Source organism: Brachycentrus maculatus, unplaced genomic scaffold, assembly GCF_059751285.1.
Source record: "Brachycentrus maculatus isolate JH-2025_06_01 unplaced genomic scaffold, ASM5975128v1 h1tg000589l, whole genome shotgun sequence".
Taxonomy (NCBI): Eukaryota; Metazoa; Arthropoda; class Insecta; order Trichoptera; family Brachycentridae; genus Brachycentrus; species Brachycentrus maculatus.
In genome coordinates, this window is record NW_028281329.1 from 49,041 (window position 1) to 68,932 (window position 19,892).

Consider the following 19,892-nt stretch of genomic DNA (forward strand, 5'->3'; position numbering starts at 1 on the left):
TTGCTATAACAAAAAATTAATACTCCCCACATCGGTGTTTAGAGATGGACGCATTGTTTTTTCTAAATAGTCCTGTCGATTTTTACATTATCGATAGAAGTAATTGTATTATCGATAAAAGTTACATGTACCCAGCATCATTGTAATAAAAATATTCAAGATTTTGTTTAATGAGTGTGAATTAAAATATCTTGTTTTTGATTTTTAGTACACCTACTTTTGTTAAAGAAACAGGCAAAATCACCTTTTAAGCTATAACATTGTCTTAAAAATCCAAAATGATACGACCCTAAGAATATAAGCATTTTTTCAACTAGTGATAACTAAATAAAAATAATAAAATCCGCTGAATTACATGCCATTATTCGCAGTCGGTACCTTACAATATGTATAAATATATTTTTGCTATTATTGAAGACAGGTAACTGGCAACAATATTTTTTGACAGTTTAAAATTGTCAAATATCAGCTTCTTCCTGTCAAAAACTTCAAAGTAATTTATATATTTCATTATAAAAATGCTGGATAATGTGAAGCATGTAATTCTTATTTTATCTGGGAAAGGTGGGGTTGGCAAATCAACTGTTAGTTCTCAGTTAGCTCTAACCCTAAAAGAAATGGGTTTTAAGGTTAGTCTATATTCATTTTCTATACTTTGATAAATAATATGTCCTGAGCAATTAATTAAAATACAATATTTCAGGTTGGTTTATTGGACATCGATTTATGTGGTCCAAGCATTCCTTATATTTTTAATTTGGAAGGTAGTGATGTGCATCAATGTCCCGAAGGTTGGGTGCCTGTTTATACCGACAAGGATCAGAAACTTGCCATAATGTCGATTGGGTTCTTATTGCAAGATCGGAACGACGCTGTAGTTTGGAGGGGACCCAAAAAAACTGCCATGGTTAAGCAATTCCTCGAAGATGTCTACTGGCAAGATCTAGATTATTTAATTATTGACACTCCTCCAGGTCAGTGCAGAAACCCTTCTCTTTTAAAGATTATTTATTCGAGTTCTACCGCCATTAGATGGGACAAATATGATAATTAAAAACGGGAATGTGTGTGGCCACAAATTCGCTCCTACGGATTATTTACTTACTTCACTTATTGAAAACATTGATCTTCACCCTAATTGTTGACACTCTACATAAAAAATAAAATCATTTTATCATCAAAGTACTGATACCAAAAAGCCATACATAAATGTGGATATCAAATTACCAATAATTTTATCATCAAAGTACTGATACCAAGAAACCATACATAAATGTGTGTTTCAAATTACCAATAATTTGTAAAACTTTTTGTGTCTCTTTATTCTTTTTAATTTTTATTATGTTTTACTAAAACCGTGTCATTATTAGCATTAGTATTTAAACAAAAATTTGTGTGTACCAGTTACCATTCCGAAGATGACTTCTTGGGGAAAAGCGATCGGTTGTCTGTGTTGTGAAAGTATATTATCAAATACTTTTATTTGATACAGTGTATCTGAATATATTATTAATAACATCCCGGTTTTTTTCTTGGCTACTACACAGATATCGTAGTCGTACAGGAGAAAGTGACCAACTACCAAAACGTAAAATGTTCAGGAGGCCCCATTTAAGTCACTTTTGCTTCGCAAGAAAATAAACATCAATGCAGTTAGTTATTTTTAACAATTCAATATATTATGCTTCCAACTTTAAAATCCTTTGGGAATTTTTCAGGGCAATATTAAGCAAGTAAAATATCAAATAGTTAATGATCACGGTTTTGTAAAAAAATGCACTTGGTCACTTTCTTCTGTATGGCTACGATATGAAAAACTATTTTTGAATGGTAGATTGACAGAACTCCATTTCCCATCAAACGGCAGATGAACTTTTATTTCTCTAGGATGAACTTTTTGCCCGCCAATGTACACATATATTGTACAAAAAGTTCAAATAAATAAATAAAATAAATAAATAAATAAACTTTTATTTCTCTGTCAGAAAGGTATCTAGCTTTCTAGCAAACACAAAGTATTTACACCTTTCACTTATTTATTTTACCAGCTACTATGATCTTTAAAACCAATAAACATAACTGAACCTGGTTACTAGCAAAGTAAATAAATGGAAGATGTAAAAAAAAAAAAAATCTGGGTCATTATGTTGTTGTATGTGTCAATACTATATAATATGTTTCAACCATTGCATTGTGCTAATGATATTTGTGATGGCAGCTTAATCATCGGCTACTAAATGTATCCAAACACAATAGCTTAATAACCTATTTTTGAAAAACATTTACAGTATAAATGACCAACAACCGTAAAAATGTAGTCAGTGTTTTTAATTTATAAATGTAATGCCACCATTAAATGTCAATAAGCATCTGAACAAATTCTGAATTTTCCTTTTTTTATGTCAGGGTGTAAGTTTGTTTATTGTTTATGTAGGCACATCCGATGAGCACATAACTGTAATGGAAAACTTAAAAACTGTAAAGTGTGACGGGGCTATTCTGGTTACTACGCCTCAACAAGTTGCCATTGAAGATGTCCGGAAAGAGCTCACGTTTTGTAGAAAAACTGGAATCAACCTACTGGGGATTATTGAAAATATGAGCGGGTGAGTTGTTGTTCCTTTGAATATTAAACTTAATTAAAATATTATGCTTCCACCTCCGTGGCATAGTGGTTATTGCATTTGGTTACAGTGCGCGAGACCCCAGATTCAAATCCCAATAGTCATTGACAACATTATGTATTTTTGCCTGGAATATTTAATAATATGTTATTTTTTCTAAACAACTCATTTGAAAGTTTTAACCAATATGAATTAGGTGACAGGTGTTTACATTTTGCATATCTTTAAATTCAGTGGAGTACACCAATAAGTTCCAAAGTCAAATGGAGCAAACCAATTTACCAAAATGTAAACTAAATTGAGAATATAGCAAATTTGCAAAAATTACAGCTAAGGAGAGAATGCAGGTATTTTTTCTCTCTTTTTATCACTTTGGGCTTCTTTTAAGTTCATTTAAAATACCCACCATTTTTTTTAAGGCAACACTCAGCACCAATCTCAAATAAAATTTGCACTGTTGTTCCCTCCATAGCCCTCCTGGTAGATGCCAGAGCTCAATGGGGTACACCCATTCTTTTAAAATTATGGCAATATCACATATTGATTAATAGTTTTGTATAAAATTTAAATGCATTATAATAAAATAATAATTCTTCAACAGGTTTGTATGTCCGAATTGTCGGGAATGTACCAACATATTTTCAAGCGGCGGTGGAGAGTCACTTGCTGAGATATCGAAAATTCCTTTCCTGGGAACACTACCAATTGACCCAAAAGTTGGTAAACTGGCAGGAACTGGAAAAAGTGCCCTCTCAGAGTTACCTGACTCCACAACGGCCAAAGTATTTGTTGAAATTGTAAACAAATTGACCAAATCAAATAGTGCTGATAATTAGTCCTATAAGTTTAAAATATGTTCAATGTTTATACTTTTGTAATGATAAAATCTATTCCATATTCTTGTTAGGTTTGTATTGTATATACTAAAAGTTTGAAATAAATAAAAAATATATTTTTTAAATCCGTGCTCAATATTTTGTTTAAATAGTTAGAGGCAGAGGTGTCAAACTCAAATGGCACCAAGGGCCGTATAACGTATTTTGTGTACACCGGCAGGCCACATCGAAAAACTCAAAAATCTCATTTTCATTTTTATGTAACTTTAAGTGAATAATTTATTATCAAAGACAGTCACATGAGGTACAGTAGATCCAACATAATTTCGTAAAAGAATATCATATATTCCCGTACATTTTTTATTTTATTTTAATGAAGAATTAAATTAAATGAAAAATATAACCGCGTGTATCTGCGGGCCGCAAAAAAAATACTCATGGGCCACATGCGGCCCGCGGGCAGTGAGTTTGAAATTCCTGGTTAAAGGCTCAGTATACCATAAGTCATTTAATATTTTCGTTTATATTTTATATCTATGCTTGATAATTGTTTCCCATTAAAAAATATTTTGAGAAAATAATAAGTAATACACTATACAGTAAAATGTTTTCAAAATAAATACAGCAATAATAATTAGTTATTCGGACAATTTATTTAACACAAAATAAATGGTATTTTATTTATTGTTTCGGCATTAACTTTGTGGTAAGACATGTTACAATGATTAAAGAAAACACTTGTTTATTACCACTTGAGTTTTATTATAGACTACATGTTTCAGAAGTTAAACTTCCATCATTCAGGTCTGTATAACAACTAAACTGTTGTTATACAGACCTGAATGATGGAAGTTTAACTTCTGAAACATGTAGTCTATAATAAAACTCAAGTGGTAAAAAACAAGTGTTTTCTTTAATCATTGTAAAATAAATGGTCATTGTAAGTTAAAACATTAAAATAAATAAATAGGTTTAACAAAACATTGACTCCTTGATGATTCCTGTTTGAAAATGGGAATCAAGTTGTTGCAGAGTGAGCACAAACCTAGAAACTCTGGTCCACAACACTTACCATCGGACTACAAACAGACAGAAACAGAACTTTCTTGAAGGTCCATTTATAATTTTTATTTTACTTTTAGTCTTTAATATCTTATATATTCTATTTAAACATCTGTCTGTAAATCAGTGTCAGCCAAAATTTTGCTAATCAAAGACTATTTAATACAGTACATATTATTTAATTTTTCTCATAAGATTTAACAAATTATTTTTAAAAACAAACTTGAGTTGTTTGTTTTCAAACAAACTTGAGTGAAACAAATATGAGTTGCCTAATGGGCATCAATCAAACTAAAACAGATAACTCCAAACATGCACCTTATATTTGTATGCTTTATATCTTCCTTAACATAAATGTAGATAAATGAGGGTTCAGTTTTGGGTGTTAATAACTTCATCAGGAAGCCACATGAACTGACGAATCTCTCATTCGTTGGAAGGGCAGCAGTGAGGTGGACTGTTTTGAAGGCAAGTACATAAATTCTGAAATGGAAAAATAATTGTTTTTGAAACCAAACTCTTATTACAGGTATGTAGTCAATTATTAATGAATTTATCAGACTGAACAACAGAGTAAATATTTTTTTACTTTGTTAATTTTGCCGGAGATCATGCCATTGATGAACTTGCGGTGATTGGAAGTTAATGATACTCAATTAAGGAGGAAAATGTCATGATAGCCAAGGTGTGTTTTAAATTCATCGTATCATTTTTAATATCCTAGAACGAATTGCATTAATGTTGGTGCATAGAGCACAGTAATTTATGTTGTACGTTGTACGTAGTAAGTTTGTACCTTTACCATGGCAAGGTTTCAGCTTTTTTTACCATTATTCTGAGATAATTGCATTTAAATTGATCAAAATTTATATTAAAGTTTGATTTCTACTGCCTTGGATAGGATGGTATTGACAATGTACTTTTTTTTATGAAACTTATAATTGTGATTAGTGTTTCATAAAATATAATTTGTAATGTGCTTTTTAATAGCTTTTATTTCGTTTGTCATAATGCACCCAAAATTTCAGATGTTATTATAGTACACTCGTATTTTTTTAAATACTCGACTAACGTCACCGACAAAAATGGAAAACGAAATAGTTTCACGCCAATAAGTCAATTCCCTCAGTTTTATTAGTTGACATCTTGGCATTTCAGGGTATGAAGTGTCATTTTTACCCTTCTGTTAATGCAACAGTAAATTAACATAATTACCTCCATTACTACCTGATTTTTACGCATAGCAATTTCATGATCCACTAATCGGCTAGGATAATCTTTTCCAATGATACATCCAGCTTTTTCTTGAATATTGATGGGAGCCTTCCACGGTTCATAGCTATAAACAAATAAATTTGAAATAAAAACACAGTAATTGAATATCTTTTATGTGTGTAATTATTAATACCAATATTTCTTACATGAACTTGAATGGCATGTTTCTCAGTTCGGGAACGTAACGGCAGACATATCCTCCGCTTGGGTCGAGTCTACGGCCAAGTTGAACAGGACAAACACAAGCCGAGGTGTCTAATAACTTCTCAAACACAGAACTGGAAACCCACATCCAGTTACCTGCTCATACTGACCTACATAGTAACAAATTTAGTGATCATTCTGTGTATTATGTCTAAAACAAGTATACAGACAAATTTTAAAAAGAGAAGGTGAAAGTTGTGGCCAAAGAGTCAAAGAATATATCGAAGTTTTAATGAAATAAAAATTTGGAGTGATTAAGATATAAAATTAGTTTTTTGATACATTTCTCAAATACGATCAAAAAAAATTTTTTATTCGAAAAGAGACATTTCTCTCTCCTCAAAAGACATTACTGACACTGAAATATTGTATTTCCAAAATGATAAACATCTTATTGGGATCGAATTTGTACCAATCAGCATCCAACAAGTATTTAAGAAAGTGCTGCAGTCCATGTTCCCAAGACAGCCACAAGCAGCCTCTTGTCAGGAAGGCCGCCACAGCATTCCGTGCAGCATGATGCAACCATCCTTCTCGATGCAACTGCCTCATAGCAGCAACAATAAATGGGAAGCCAGTCTTACCTGAGGTCCACCTGGATAAACAGTAAATGATTGAAACGGTCCATAATAATGTTAAATGCAATACAATACTGTTAAACACAAATTGTGAATTATAAACTTGGAAATAAATAGGTAAATAACAAAAAGGAGAAGATTTTTACCATGTATGTACTAGCATTCTGCGTAGACTTGATGGTCAAATAATTTGAATGAATAAAAATAGAAATATATTTTAAATACACTATCCATATGTCTGGAGGATATATAAGAATCTGCAATATATCTACTTTAAATAAAAGTAATTAAAAGTTTTCAATAATTTAACAAAATTATTTGAATTTTTTTTTGTGAATATTGATTTATTATCTGTCTTTAATAATAAAGTTTCATCTACAAATATGAATATGTAATAATAAAACATCAGACATACTATAGGTGTACAGTCATTGCATCTTCGAAGCAAGCTTTGTGCATTTATTAATAATTAAAAAAAAACATTGAAATATTTACTTTACACCAAAAATTTAAATAAAAAAAATATGTATTATATTTACATTATGACAGTTCAAAAATTATTAAGAAAAAAGTATTTTTCCAAACATTTGAAACACATAGCCGGGTTTAAAGGTACAACAATGATATGTATTTACTTTTCTAAAACTGTAAGCTCTGGTTCAGACCAAGGGATGTTAAGACAAATTGGATTGTTCCACATCTGTCCATAGTTGGCGTAGTTGATACTCATAGTGTAGAAATACTCGCGCCAAATTAGCTGTCCTGTAAATTTATAAAAACACTTTTAGTCTGCTAAATAACATCCTTTTAATTAACAATAAAATAAACTTCCCTTACAGTACCTTATTTGATTATTAGACACTACAAAGTTTGAACGCTTCAATATATTGTTCCGAACATTTTTAATTTGTTGCCGATGGAGGTTAGAGGTCAAAATAAAATATGGAACAAAGGCAAAATGAAGGAATGCTTAAATGATCAAGAGTTAATTCTATGAAAATTGTAAAATAGTTTATATCTTTTCATTTCATTTTTTTCCTCTTTTTTTTGTGTGTATATTAGGTTAAAACAGATAAAACAATAAAAAACGCATGTAAAAATAACTCCACCAACAAGACACACAAGGTGGCTTGGTGGGTCACTGCAAAAAAATATTTTAAAAATATTTTATAATTGTAATTTTAAATAAATTTATGTAAATAAATAAAAATGATAAATCTCGAGATATGTTACTACCCTCATTACTTCCTCTCCTCTTTCTCCACTCTGCAGATCTTTGACATTTTTACCAAATATTCTTAATGCTTTTGGTAATAGGCAGTAAAATAATGTGTGCAATCTAATATTTTGTGTAAATGAAGATGCGTGAGTTGTGCTAAGCTACATATGTTATTTGAATGGTGGCAAAGTGGTTGTCCTGGTGATAAGACAGGAGTGCATATTGAAACGGTAGATATAAAAAGTCAGAAATCTTATTTATATTTTATGTCCAAAGATGTATTAATATACTTACCAGTTATGTAAGGTGTTGATGTCAAAAAATCGCCACATACTTGGGTGAATAAGTCATGAATGCACCAATAAAATCTGTAAAAGAATAATATTTGCATGGAATGAATTAAATACTACTGTTTTATTTTTTTAATGTACAAAAGTATTGATTACCGTCGGACAGAAAGACAGCCAAAACGAAGTGCCGGACTCAAACTCATTGATGATATCTATGATTTTTTTAAGGTTTCTTAGATAACCATGGCCATTCACAATATTTTTTCTTTTCTTTATTTCATTAAAAAAATATATTGCAATACATATTACCAAATGAATAATATTATGAAGAATGTAATAAAAATTTTCTCTGCATAAGAAAAATATTAATTGGAATTATAGAAAAAATATGATAAAAAGTATTACCATCCACAACACTGCTAATATGATCCCAAGAAAGTTTAATATAAAAATTTTGTAATGAAAACTGATTTAATAGGAAAACAGTGACACGGTCTTTTCAGATTTGAAGTGATAATAGTGAAAACAAATATATGCCAACAAGTATTTGGATAGTGTAAAACAAATCACTTGTCAGGTTTCATAATCACCCCAAACTTATCACGCTTGGTACTAGCAAAATTATTACAAAACCTTCATTATAATGACTTAACTGAAGAAAGAATGTCATTTTTAACAAAATAACATTGTTTCATATTAATTTAAAAGATATATTTAGAAGTTATGCTAAAATATGTGGAGTGCTATGAAGCTTATTAACCTTTTATGAATTCAGAAATCTTTATTATTACATTATGGATGCAGTAAACAGTTGTGTTAACAAATAAATATTTACACGGAGAGAGATAATATTTGATTCACCATTACGGGACACAAATTAAAATAAATTATATTATTAAATGTGCATCTAAAGTTATTCTGGAGTAAGATAAATGAAATAGATTACATGATTTAGAAGTGGAAACTGAATTAATAACATAGCAAATACATAATAATTACATGCATTTTAATAAAATCTTAATTGATTACATATTGTTCCCAAGACAATGTTGCTCATGAACTAATCCTAAAATGGCCAATCTCCGTGCTTGGTTCACAGATTTCCAAATATTAGTACTGAAAATATTAACTTATCACAATATCTACAATTTAACTTTTATCAACACAGGGAATTTATACATATATAGTTAATTCTTTCTACAAATACATTATAAAGGAATAATTAGTAAATGTAATCTTATGATCTCCGATCTGGAACATTTTTGTAGGTACGAGATATTATGAAAATCGCACTTTGTAAAAAGTATTCACAATATTTTTAGTGTGTCCAAATCTTTACTAACCAATCTGGGTTAGCCCGATTAGTCACTTGGTATCAATTTAAAGGTATATACAAGTATGTACTGAAATTCGAGTAGTGTGGTTGTCAATTATGGGTTAAATGGTGAATGTTACTTGTGTATAAAGTGATTACTTAAACCAGCCTTGATAGGTGTAAACCATGTAAATACCCAGACTTCCATATTCGTCTTCATCTTTGTTGAGATGTCAATTGTAATAGTGTAAAGAAAATATATTATTTATTATACGCAACTTGATAATCAAATTTTTTAATTTCAACTAATTTTATTTAACCAAAGTTAATTTAGTAGACTATTTAATAATAAAAAAAATGTTCTTGGAATGAGAAGTATTGCTATGGTAAAGTGATATTTTAACCATGTAAATTGCTGGCTTTGGAAGAAAAAAATATAATTCTAAACTCACTCGTTTTTAAAGACACACCTGCTCACGTCAGTGTTTCCAATCAAAGTGAATATAAGATCCATAAGATCTCAGAGAGTACCTAAAACAAACCCATTCTTCTGATGTAACCCAATATAAGATATGTATATTCACAACTACATATAAGTAAATGAAGCATATGGGGATAGTTGTTACCAAATAAAAATACTACATTAATATAAAATTTTCCTAATGTTTTCTAATAAAGAGTATTATAAATTTGAGCATGCTTGAATATAATTACTATTAACACTGATGACTTTGATATTTTATTTTATACAAATTAAAAACTACAAGTTATATCCATGAATATCCGTGATCATCACCGTGCCGTGTTGTGGTCCCGTGGTTAGTGTCGCGGACTCTTAAGTCAGAGAATCTTGGTTCGAACTCACTCTACCACAATTATATACCTATTTCTAATAATGAGCCGCTTAGGCTCACAGAAAAAGTATGAAATAGAAATATTTGTGTAAATAATAAAAACACAAATATTTCTATTTTTCTTTTAAAAAAATCATATAAGTGAACATAAAAATTTAAGATATCAATATATTTTTTAAAGAATCTGGATAGCACTCAGTCTTAATCAGCCTACTAGTTAGATTAAAATAAATAAATTATTAGTTTTGCATTTTCAAAATTTCATTTTTATCCAATCTTCTGCCACTTGAATGTGAAATAGACAAAGATTTTTATAGCTTTATAAAAATGTCAATACACAATACATATTAAAAGTAGCCCCAGATTTCCCTATTATTTCACAACCCACAGAACTTCAGTCACAGTAAATGAAATACATACATATAAACAAATTCATCATACTGCAAGTACAGTTACCAATGTTTATTGTGGTGCCAACACTGTTTTATGAAATAATATAAAAATACATTTTGCGAAGTGAAAAATTACCGTTCAAATTTAATAAAATGAGTTTTTGAAGGCTGTTATCATAACAAGAATCAAATGAATATGTATGAACTATGCATTTTGTTAGTCCTCCTCTGTAGTATATTGATAAATGCATTTGGTTACAATACCGAAGGTCCCGAGTTCATTCCAAGGGGGGTTAAAATAAGTATTATTGATTTTTAATTTAAACAGGATAATGTTAAATAAATAACAGTTTCAGTTATTTATTTCATATTATCCTGAACTGGCACCGGAAGTGCAGGGCTGATCAACTTTCCTTCATGTATTTTATTATCAAGATAACACTGCTTACATAAAACATAGCATCACTGGGTGCGGAAAAGGGTTGGAAAAAAAGCGAGAATGTATTTTGTAAAAATATTAAATGCATGCCAATTTTTAAATTTAACACTGCTGATTTCTCAAAAATGCAATAGGTACTAAATATATTTTATATAAATTTTGTTGTATCAAAGGTGTTTTTAATTAAAAATAATATTTTTTGCATTCACAGCTTACATTAAAAAAAAAACAATAACAAAAAACTACATGAAATACAAAAAAAATTAAAAGTGAAACTAGGGAAATGTATGGAAGTGAAACATGGAGTTGGCAAAAGAAGGATGAAAGTAGACTGAATGCAGGCGAAATGTGATCTCTCAGAAGAATGTGAGACAAAACGATGTATGATAGATTTCAAATAGTGAAATAAGGAAGGAATGCAAAGCTGAGATCAGCATTATTGATAAAATTAAGAAAGGTGTGTTGAGATGGTTTGGACATGTAGAACGAATGGATGAGGAAAAAACAGTAAAACAAATTTGTGAGGCGAATGTAATTGGAAAAACGAGCAAAGAAAGACCGAGAAAAACTTGTCACGATCAGGTATGCCAAATACTTAAAAGCGGTCAGGTTAGGAGTCGAAACAATCGGCGGGTATGTATGAGGAGATGCATGAACGTGGAAGAGGCGAAGAGTGTTTGCAAAGACAGAGTGGTGTGGCGTTCTATTCTCTCTGCCTACCCCTGCGGAGAATTCAATTCAATTCAATTTCAATTCAATTTATTCAAAAATTAATATATACATTACAAACAAACATTTAAGGCGTATACATTAAAAAAACAAATTAAAATTACACAAGAAGACTCTTGTTAAATGTGTAGAAGAATCTCGCTTCGGAAAACTCCTTCGGACACATGGAACAGATCAATATCCAATGTGATATTGTTCAACATAGCGGTAGCTCTTCCTACAGGCATAACCATCGGCAGGTTGGTCCTGTGTATAGGAATCTGAAACAATCTATGCCGACGCTGTCTTAGGTAACTATCGGGAACATACAGACCAATGCTCTGGATAATTTCAGGATTATCGATCATACCGCGCAACAATCGATAAAAATGCGTAATCAAATACGCATTCCTTCTAGTCTCTAAACTATTGTAGCCAAGCATACCCTGGAGAAACTGGGTCGGGTAGAGCCAAGGATAATAGCCGTACTCTCTCATGTAGAGATACCTCAAAAACTTCTTTTGGACTTTCTCTACCATAAGAGAGTACTTAAGCTCGTGTGGCCCCCAGATCATCGAGCCACTCTCGAGTCTACTTCGCACCAAGGAGTTATAAAGAGTTCTCAGCACGCGGGTATTTTCGAAAACCCTGGCAGTACGCAGAACAAATCCTAGCATTTTCAATGCATTACTACTGACTGCCTCTATATGATCGTGAAATGTCAGGGTGCTCACAAATCTAACGCCCAGATCCCTAACATTCGATGCTCGCATCAGATTTTGGTCGTTCATTTTGTAGCGATAAAATAATGTTTTTTGGGCCCTAGTGAAAGACGTGATCGAACACTTGAAAACATTAAACATTAATAGAATTTTGAAAGAAAAGAATAAATACAGAATGAGAGCAAAAAATAATAGTAACCCCCTAGATTATGAAATATTTTCAACATTAAGGAAAAGATCTAAAGCATTACAAAAGGAATGCTTTAAAAATTATATAAATTCCATTGAAGAAGGATTGGTGGGAAATGTTAAAGTTTTTTGGTCATATTCTAAATCTCTTCGTGCCACAAATTGCGTTCCCAAACTTATGAACTTTGATGATATACATGCAAATAATGGAGGAGACATAGTAGAAGTATTCTCAAAATATTTTGCATCTGTTTTTAATCAATCAAATCCTAGTCAGTTATCTAATACATTTGTTGATCACCTCAATACATTGAGCCAGTTCAATCTTTCTAACATAAATATAAGTGTAGAGACTATAAGGTTGTGTCTTAAAAAACTAGATAATAACAAAGGTCCAGGACCTGATCAGCTCCCAAGTGTTTTTATAAAAAATTGCAGTGACGAATTGTGTGTGCCATTACATATTATCTTCACCAAATCTCTAAATGAATGTATCTTCCCCGATTTGTGGAAGATGGCTAATATAATTCCCATCCATAAATCAGGAGACAAATCTTGCATGAGAAATTACCGACCTATCAGCATATTATCGTGTTTTGCAAAAGTATTTGAACAACTAATTTACGCTGTAATTATGTCATACTGTAGGCCACTAATAAGCTCTAAACAACATGGATTTATTCCAAAGCGTTCAATAGCATCCAACCTACTTGAATTTTGTGATTATATTTGTTCTGCATTGAATGAAGGGTATCAGGTGGACGCAGTGTACACTGACTTTCAAAAAGCATTTGATAAAGTTAATCATTACATATTATTAAAAAAGCTAGAAGCAATTGGCATTCATGGCAACCTCCTGCGCTGGATAACATCCTATTTAAAAAATAGAACTCAGGTGGTTTGTCTGAATGGATATGAATCATCTCCAATACTCGTCACATCAGGTGTGCCGCAGGGATCTAACCTTGGTCCACTATTGTTTTTAATTTTTATCAATGATCTTGGATCTCAGTTAAAATGTAATTTTCTCTTGTATGCCGATGATTTGAAAATATTTCAAAAAATAAAAACTACAACGGACATTCAACTCCTCCAAAATGATCTAAATATATTGAACAACTGGTGTATGTTGAATGATATGAAGTTAAATGTTCAAAAATGTTTCAAAATTACGTTTACAAGAAATAGAGTTCAAAAAAACTTTATATATTCCATTAATAATGTCGACCTTAACTCTGTTAACACAATTCTAGATCTTGGAATTACTCTAGACTCGCGCTTCACATTCTCCACGCATTTCAATAAAGTCAAAGAAAAATCATTAAAAATGCTGGGCTTCATATTTAGAATTGCTAAACCTTTTAAAAATCCAGCATCACTAATCTCTTTATATTATTCATTGGTTCGTAGTAACTTAGAATTTGGATGTGTTGTCTGGTCACCTCATTATTTGACTTATGTAAATATGATTGAGTCTGTGCAGCAAAAATTTCTTCGTATGCTCACATTTAAATGTCACCTAGGCCGAACTCTGTTATGTTATGAGGAGCGCCTAGAATATTTCAATATTGACAAATTGGAAATCAGGAGACAAATTGCAGACTTAATGTATCTTTATAATATAATCCATGGTAACATTGATTCAGCATTTTGTGTCGAGAAGATAGCAATGAATGTTCCCTCTCGGCGATTAAGGAGGCACAACACATTTTCTCTCCCAGTATATAACAATAATATGGCACACTTTAACTCCATTTCTAGGATGCTAAGATTGTATAATAATTTAGAAAATACTGATAATGTGACCATCGACATATTTAATGATGGCACGGAGAAATACAAGAGGACTATTACCGGATTGGTGAAATCAATTTCAAATTGATTTCACCAATTTGGTGGAGTCTTGAATTTTATACCTTATGTAGCGTAGTTTAATTTCACTTTTTATTTTTACTTCTAATTTTTATTTTTATTTTTCTTACTTCATTACTTTTAATTGTTACTACCCTTTTTTTTTACCACCAAATTACTATTGTTTATATATGTGTTTAACCTGCACCTTTATTGTTTCTGTAAGCTTGTTGTGTTCCCATGTAATTGATGAAAAACATCAAAACTATCTGTATTGCACTGTATTTCGTTTATTGTAATATGTTTTTCATTGTTTGTGAACCGTAAATAAATAAAAAAATAAAAAAAAAAAAAAAATTAATTTGTTTCGTCTTCCCCATTCACATATATTTGATATATCTGCTTGGAGAAGATGAAAATCGTCAAAAGTTGTCACCTTTAAGAAAAGCTTTAGGTCATCCGCAAATAACAAAAACCGTGAGTTTAAAATTACATTCTTGATATTATTAATGAAAATAGAAAACAATAACGGACCCAGGTTAGAAGCGGCGTAATGGTTAATTAGTTAGTTAGAAACTAGGGAAAATCTTTTTTTACCCATGTGGAATAAAATCCATATTGATAACGAGACAAAGGCTACTTACATAGAAGTTAAGACTATCTACCCAAGAAATTGCTGAAATAATAACTTGTGCTTACTATACTTCTCATATTATGTAATAACAGAATCTGCAGTTTATTGATTACATCAAGCTGGAGATAAAATGTATAAGTATATGCTGTGATTATATAACAGAGTAAATATACAAGCAGTACATTGATGTAAATATATAGTTATTTCACCGAGAGCAGGTATTGATGTAAAATTTTATCTTGTAATGTATTAAATTAGCTAAACGTATCTAAATTTCAGTCCTGCCAAACAATTCAAAATATGGACTGGATAAATAATGACGATGCTCCTTTTAATTTTATTTTAAGGATTCAGCCTATGAATACTTTGTTATAAAGATTCGGCTGTCTGCCTTCACAACATAGTGATTAGCAAATTTGACTTTTAACATCAGGTCCCGGGATCAATTCCAGTAAGGTCAAAGTCAACTTTGAGTATTTTTTTGAATGTAATAATTTTGATATATTACTCTAAGTGTAGTTAAATTTACTCCTGTTTGGTAAAAAAAAAAAAAAACAATTTTACATTATTTTCCAGTAATATTAATTTCCTGACAATATGGATCCATGAGCGGTTTCAAAATCCCATAGACATTTGAAATAAAAGGCATAAGTGATGTTAATTTTTTTTAATACACTGCAGTTATATCGGTAACTTCCATGTGTTCTTACTCTGGGCTGGTATTTGAGCTGTAAGTAATTGATTACTTATTTATGGTTAAGATGACTTTGAAGATTCAAATGAATAATGAATTACTGGTAAAACTGATTTGGATGTGAATGTGGCTGGAGTAAAAGGGCAGGTCCATGGAGTTTGTTTACAAAGGACCAGGTTCCTAGTCTCAGGATGTCCACTGCTGACAATTTATCAGCAATTTTTGTCTGAACTGGGAAATGTGTGCCTAATGTGAGAAAATGTAAAGGAACTGGCAGCCAATTTAACCCAAAAGATGTTTTTCAATTTCACATGCATGTAACGTAAGTAAGTAATTCTGAATTATTTTGGTGGACTACATAGGGCATAGTTACCACTCGATAAAAATAATAAAAAAAGAATAAAATATGAACATTCAAAAGATTTTAATTTAAAAATACCTCCCTTTATATATATAATAAACATATTTCCATTATACAAGATGGTAATTTCATCCGTCACTAAGCATTACAAAGATGATGAGAAAATAATTTAGAGTGTATATATGGAAAAAATGTAAAAAAGAGAACAGAATGAGGATACCCAAGAAAGACTAGGCACAATTAAATTAATCATAACCAAATATCTAATTGGGTCAAAAGTCTACGTAACTGGAGGGCATGTATGATTAGATGTATGTATGTATGTCCACCTCCCTAGTGAAATGGTTAGCACGCTGGGCTACCGTACTGGAGGTCCCGGGTTCGATTCCCAGGGGGGGTCAAAAAATATAAGTGATTTTTTCACTATATTACCCTGGACTGGTACCTGAAGCGGAGGACTGATCACCTTCCCTTCATGTGTTAACGATCAAGATAACACTGTATTTATATGATGCAGTGCCCTATGCATCATTGGGTGCGGTTCACGGTTTGAAGATGTATGGACAGATGAGTGTGGCGTTCCATCCTCCCTGCCTACCCCTGTATAGAAACGGCATGATGGTTTTATAGTAGTAAAAAAAATACCTACCTGAAGTTTTATGGTCCTTCTATACTTGTATTTGTCTATGGATCTAACGATCTGTCAAAGCAGTCAAAGTGAAAAGTCACAACACTAAAATAACTAAATCTGACAGCGGGAGCGATTTCGATTTATTATTATGTTTTCGGCGTGAGTCGCTCCGTAGATTTCCAATAAAATTCATTATTCTATCTGGATTTTGACCTGTAATATCGACCCTCGTGTTTACAATACATCTCTAAGAAATATAGTTTATACATAATTGGCAGACATTTATATTAAATCATGAGCGAGGATCATCAAGATGAAAGTCTACCTTCAGATGTTTCTGCCGCAGTGGGATTGATGTCTTTAGATGGCAATCAAGATTCTAATCAAAAGGAAGATGTCAACGGAAGTTCAAATGCAAAAAACGACAAACAAAAAGGTAGGAATATTTTCTTGTCTTTATATTAGCTTCCACTCTATCCAGTAACTTATAATTGTACGCTCTTTATTACTTATGAATGCTATCTTAGGAGTATTTATTTATTCCTCTCTAAATATTGAAACAATCAATATTTTGGATCAGATATTTTTAGTATGATTCAGCTAAAGATATCTGGTATATGTAAACAATGACAAAAATTCAATTATTATAACATGGAAACCATATTAGACTCTGATGCATACATTACGCATGCATTTTACCAATTTTTTATTGTTATTAAAATTAAACACTTGAATATACCACTTCAGTGAGTTTTATTTATATTTTATTTTATTTACTGTTTCAAAATACGTACCATTATTATCAATGTTTCCTTTTACAAAAAATCTTGTTCCTTAACCCCCCTCCCTATTTTTATTAACCTATATATACACCTAAATATATTTTTGTTCGTTAGTTTTAATTTGTACCTGAAGATGAAAACATCTGTTGTTTTCGAAACTAGTCGTAAATATAAATAAAACTCATTAAAGTGGTATATTCAAGTGTTTAATTTTAATAAAATAATCATGTCATTCCACAAAGTTAATGCCGAATCAAAAAATAATATTTTACCAATAATATTTCCATAGTACTTTAACCTGTCCGGGAGTATGGCCGTACATGTACGGCCATACCAAACTTTTCTCAAAGGAGTTTGGACGTACATGTACGGCCGATACAAAATATGATTTATGACACGATTTATATCAAAACATGTTAAAAACATGATTTATCGATATTTCTTTAATTTTGATATAAATCATGTTTACTGGGGTAAATATCTTTGTTTATTCAAGAAAACATGTTGCTTATAGCATCGACTATAATATAAAAATTTAAAAGTAAAAAAAAAAAACAAAAACAAATTCACTCCTCAGATACAGTTTTGTCCGGAGAAACTCACACCCAGACAGGTTAAAGAGTTGAATTATTTATTTTGAATCCACACCATATTTCAGTTGACATTCTCCTGAAAGCGACAGGAAATGCTCCGATAATGAAGAAAAAGAAATGGGCGGTAGATGCAGAAAAACCAATTGGTTGGATAATGGAATTTGTGAAAAAATATCTTAAACTGGATGCCAATGAAAAATTAGTAAGTTGTTATTTACTGCATATCTTTTTTAAATACATGTATATCAATAAATTTATAAATAAGCCCAAAGCTTATAATTTCATATTCTTATTCAGGGAGGCATTCCAGCCACCTTAACCTTTTCACTGCCGGTAGGTACATGTATAGCGGTACCCAGCACGCCGCGAATTTTACCACAAAAATAAAACCTTCTAAGCACATCGTTATTGAAAGTGTAATAATGTTTATTTATAAAACTTACCAAATAAATGAAGTGCCAGTCGTGCAGTCATTTATCCATAATCATAAAATTAATTGTTTACGGTGCAGGGTTGTCACAAAATTTGTCATAGAAAATATGAAAACTAAATTATATGTCAAAAGTAATTGTTTATGTTAGTTTAATATTAAAAGTATACACACACACACACATACTATGATTTAAAAAAATTAAAAATTAAAAATCATCAGAATCGACACTAAAATCACTGTCATCAGATTCGGCAGTGACAGCAACGCGGGGATTATTGGACAACCCTGAGCGCCGTTAGTTGTTCCAACGACAAAGCTCTCTTTAATTTACATTTTAAGTGGTAAAAACAAATTCTGTTTTAATTCTAAGTATGCAAAGATATTCTCAATAGATGTCACTATGCGTTCAATATATTTGTACATTTTAAATAATTGATTTTCTTTAGTAAAAGCCCATTCAAAACGGCGCGTCTTAAGACATAATTTTTGTATGAGCGGCGCTCCGTTCACAGAAAATTATGCGTCTTAAGACGCTTTTGGCAGTTTACCGGTTAAAGTCAAAAGAAAATAAAGTTTTTTTTTGTGATCTTTCAGTTCCTGTACATCAACCAGACTTTTGCGCCATCACCCGATCAAATTGTAAGAAATCTTTACGAATGCTTTGGAACTGACGGCAAATTAATCTTACATTATTGCAAGAGTCAGGCTTGGGGATGATATATAAAATTAATAAGACTAAATAGTCACTTATAAATATTGATATTCCATGAAGTCATCAAAATATGTTAACTTTTTAAAAAAAATATACATAGTTACCTCAAAATAAGGGTTTTATACTTCATATATTTTTTTCCATTAATAGGACGATTGGAAAAAAATTCAGGTATTTTGTTTTTTTTTTTTAGTGTTTTGTTCTACAAATATTTTACTAAAATTTGCGCATTTTGAAGCAGTTTTTTTTTCTTGAAAATATTGTATCCTTTTCTTTTATTGTGTTTTGTGTTGTACATATTATTTAATGTTATTATTTTTAATTAAACAATTTCGAAATCTGGTGCAGTTTTGATTATTTTAAAACAATCCTTAATCTTATTAACCCTTCCTTTCCGGTGATGTGTAACTAGTACACATTGCTTGTAATAACTTTAACCATTTGTACTCAAATGGCGACAATATGTCGACATGGTAAATTCCCCAGTAAATCGG

At 31.0% G+C, this 19,892-nt stretch overlaps 3 protein-coding genes across 3 annotated transcripts; 2 read left to right on the forward strand and 1 right to left on the reverse strand.

Annotated features, from left to right (window-relative positions):
• Positions 1-407: 407 nt before the first annotated feature.
• Positions 408-3,596, forward strand: Nubp2 (NUBP iron-sulfur cluster assembly factor 2). The gene is made up of 4 exons (XM_088273584.1): positions 408-629; positions 704-974; positions 2,435-2,606; positions 3,226-3,596. The coding sequence occupies exons 1-4, from the start codon at positions 519-521 to the stop codon at positions 3,458-3,460; spliced, it is 789 nt and encodes a 262-aa protein (XP_088129710.1). The 5' UTR covers positions 408-518; the 3' UTR covers positions 3,461-3,596.
• Positions 3,597-4,813: 1,217 nt separating this feature from the next.
• cry (circadian regulator cryptochrome) lies at positions 4,814-8,420 on the reverse strand. The gene is given in 7 exon segments (XM_088273585.1): positions 4,814-5,005; positions 5,738-5,861; positions 5,944-6,111; positions 6,414-6,596; positions 7,215-7,341; positions 8,093-8,166; positions 8,245-8,420. Coding segments are annotated over 7 exon segments (780 nt in total). The 5' UTR covers positions 8,292-8,420; the 3' UTR covers positions 4,814-4,948.
• Positions 8,421-16,957: 8,537 nt separating this feature from the next.
• Atg12 (Autophagy-related 12) lies at positions 16,958-19,740 on the forward strand. The gene is made up of 3 exons (XM_088273582.1): positions 16,958-17,314; positions 18,319-18,455; positions 19,281-19,740. The coding sequence occupies exons 1-3, from the start codon at positions 17,173-17,175 to the stop codon at positions 19,401-19,403; spliced, it is 402 nt and encodes a 133-aa protein (XP_088129708.1). The 5' UTR covers positions 16,958-17,172; the 3' UTR covers positions 19,404-19,740.
• Positions 19,741-19,892: the final 152 nt, after the last annotated feature.